Source organism: Pundamilia nyererei, unplaced genomic scaffold (assembly GCF_000239375.1).
Source record: "Pundamilia nyererei isolate P.nyererei 1_Seehausen unplaced genomic scaffold, PunNye1.0 scaffold00008, whole genome shotgun sequence".
NCBI lineage: Eukaryota > Metazoa > Chordata > Actinopteri > Cichliformes > Cichlidae > Pundamilia > Pundamilia nyererei.
In genome coordinates this window covers 7,223,057-7,225,040 of record NW_005187409.1, presented here as the reverse complement: position 1 = coordinate 7,225,040, position 1,984 = coordinate 7,223,057, and the positions used below count along the sequence as shown (strand labels likewise).

The 1,984-nt window shown below is 39.7% G+C and overlaps 1 protein-coding gene across 1 annotated transcript in view; it reads left to right on the top strand.

Moving 5' to 3' along the window:
• Positions 1–508: 508 nt before the first annotated feature.
• The window catches only part of LOC102196213 (protocadherin beta-16-like), a 2,976-nt gene continuing 1,500 nt past the window's right edge, over positions 509–1,984 (top strand). Inside the window, exon 1 of the mRNA XM_005723235.1 lies at positions 509–1,979. Coding sequence (XP_005723292.1) covers positions 603–1,979 — 1,377 coding nt within the window. The 5' untranslated portion in view covers positions 509–602. The remainder of the gene's footprint in view (positions 1,980–1,984) is intronic.

Genomic DNA, 1,984 nt, shown 5'->3' with positions numbered 1-1,984 from the left:
ATGCAGCGGATACAGAGTGAAAAGAGCATCCTGGATGAACCAGACTCTCCTCTGGAGGTTAGAATTTTCCAACCATTCAAAATTAATGTTAAGAAGTTAATGCTTGACATCTTATTTTCAGCACCTTGGACAGCGACATGATCTTTTTTTCATAAAATAATTTACATTTCAAATTATTTAAATGATTATTTCATGCAATCAATACAGCTCGGGGAATTCCCTTCACACAATCATGTATTTCAGATATCTGAATTACTTTGAGTAATATTTTTGAAACGTAAACTCTTTGAATGCTTCCCATATACTAAACGATTAGTTTTCATGTTTAGTATATACATATGATATTTCATGTTGAACATTTAAAATGCAATGATAGTTCATGAACTCAAAGTGCCGCTGTTGCCCAGTCTGTGTCAGATTTAACGCAGACATTTGTACCTCCCATCATGGCTTTATTTTAGAGAGAGAAAGAGGGAGAAGCAGCCCTCGTCGTCTACAGTTTACTGGACACAGGACGTCGTATCTCTTCTATATTTTGGGAATATGATTTAAAATCAGCTTTAACCTCTTCATTTGGGATAAAAAATTCATCGCACCCATACATGCTTGTCATCGGGATATCGTCAGAGAGAACAATGGGAGGGCAAGTACTGTTGTTTTTCTCGGTCCTCTCTCTCAGCTCGGTACTCGGACAGGTCAGCTACTCGATTCCTGAAGAAATGTCGAAAGGCTCTCTAGTTGGAAACATGGCAAAAGATTTCGGCTTAGATGTTAGACGATTAAAATCGGGTAAAGCTCGTATTTTCTCCCCTGACACCGATGATTATATTGAGCTGAATAACGATAGAGGAGTCCTCCTCATCAAGAATAGGATCGACAGAGAGGCGCTCTGTGGGCAAACAACGCCTTGCGCTTTGCATTTTCAAATTATACTAGAAAATCCAATGGAATTTTACAGTGTGACAGTTGAGATAACAGATATTAACGATAACCCGCCGTCCTTTGAAAAGAATGACGTCAAATTTAAAATTAGCGAATCCGCCCTCCGTGGGGCTAAATTCATTTTAGATCGTGCTGTCGACCCTGATGTAGGCTTAAATGGACTGCAAACCTATAAACTTGAACCGTCAGAGAATTTTGTGGTTAAATTGCATGACCAAGCAGATGAGACAAAAAACGTTGAAATGATCTTAGACAAACCGCTTGACAGGGAAAAACATGAATATTTGTCTCTGATACTGACGGCGCTGGATGGGGGAGAGCCGCAGATGACAGGAACAATGCAGATTCTAATCACTGTTTTAGATGCTAATGACAATTCTCCTGTCTTTACGCAGCCAATTTATAAAGCTTCGATAAGAGAAAATTCGGCAGTCGGAACTACTGTAATGAGAGTTACAGCAACAGATGCGGATCATGGGTCTAACGGTAGAATAACTTATTCAATTTCCAGTATATTAGACAATGCCCGTGGTTTATTTGAAGTAAACGGTGAAAGTGGTGAAATTCGGCTAATAGGAAATGTTGACTATGAAAAAGCTCGAACATTTCAGATAAACATTCGTGCAAGTGATGACGGAGGACTAGTTGACTCGTGTAAAGTGAAGATTGACGTGATTGATATGAATGACAATAAACCTGATATTCATATCATGTCTAAATCGAATGTAATAACAGAAGACGCAAAGCCCGGTACTACGGTCACAATGATTCATGCTAAGGATGCAGATTCAGGTGAAAATGGAAAGGTCCAGTGCACAATGAATGAAAATATTCCTTTTGTGATGAAGTCTACAACCAGTGATTTCTATAGTTTGATGACAGACAGTGATTTAGACAGAGAGAGAGCCTCTGACTATAACATCACCGTGACCTGCTCTGATGAGGGAGTGCCCTCCCTCTCCAGCAGCGTCACTCTCACCTTACAAATCTCAGACGTTAATGATAACGCACCTGTCTTTGAGAGGAGCTCATATGAGGCCTA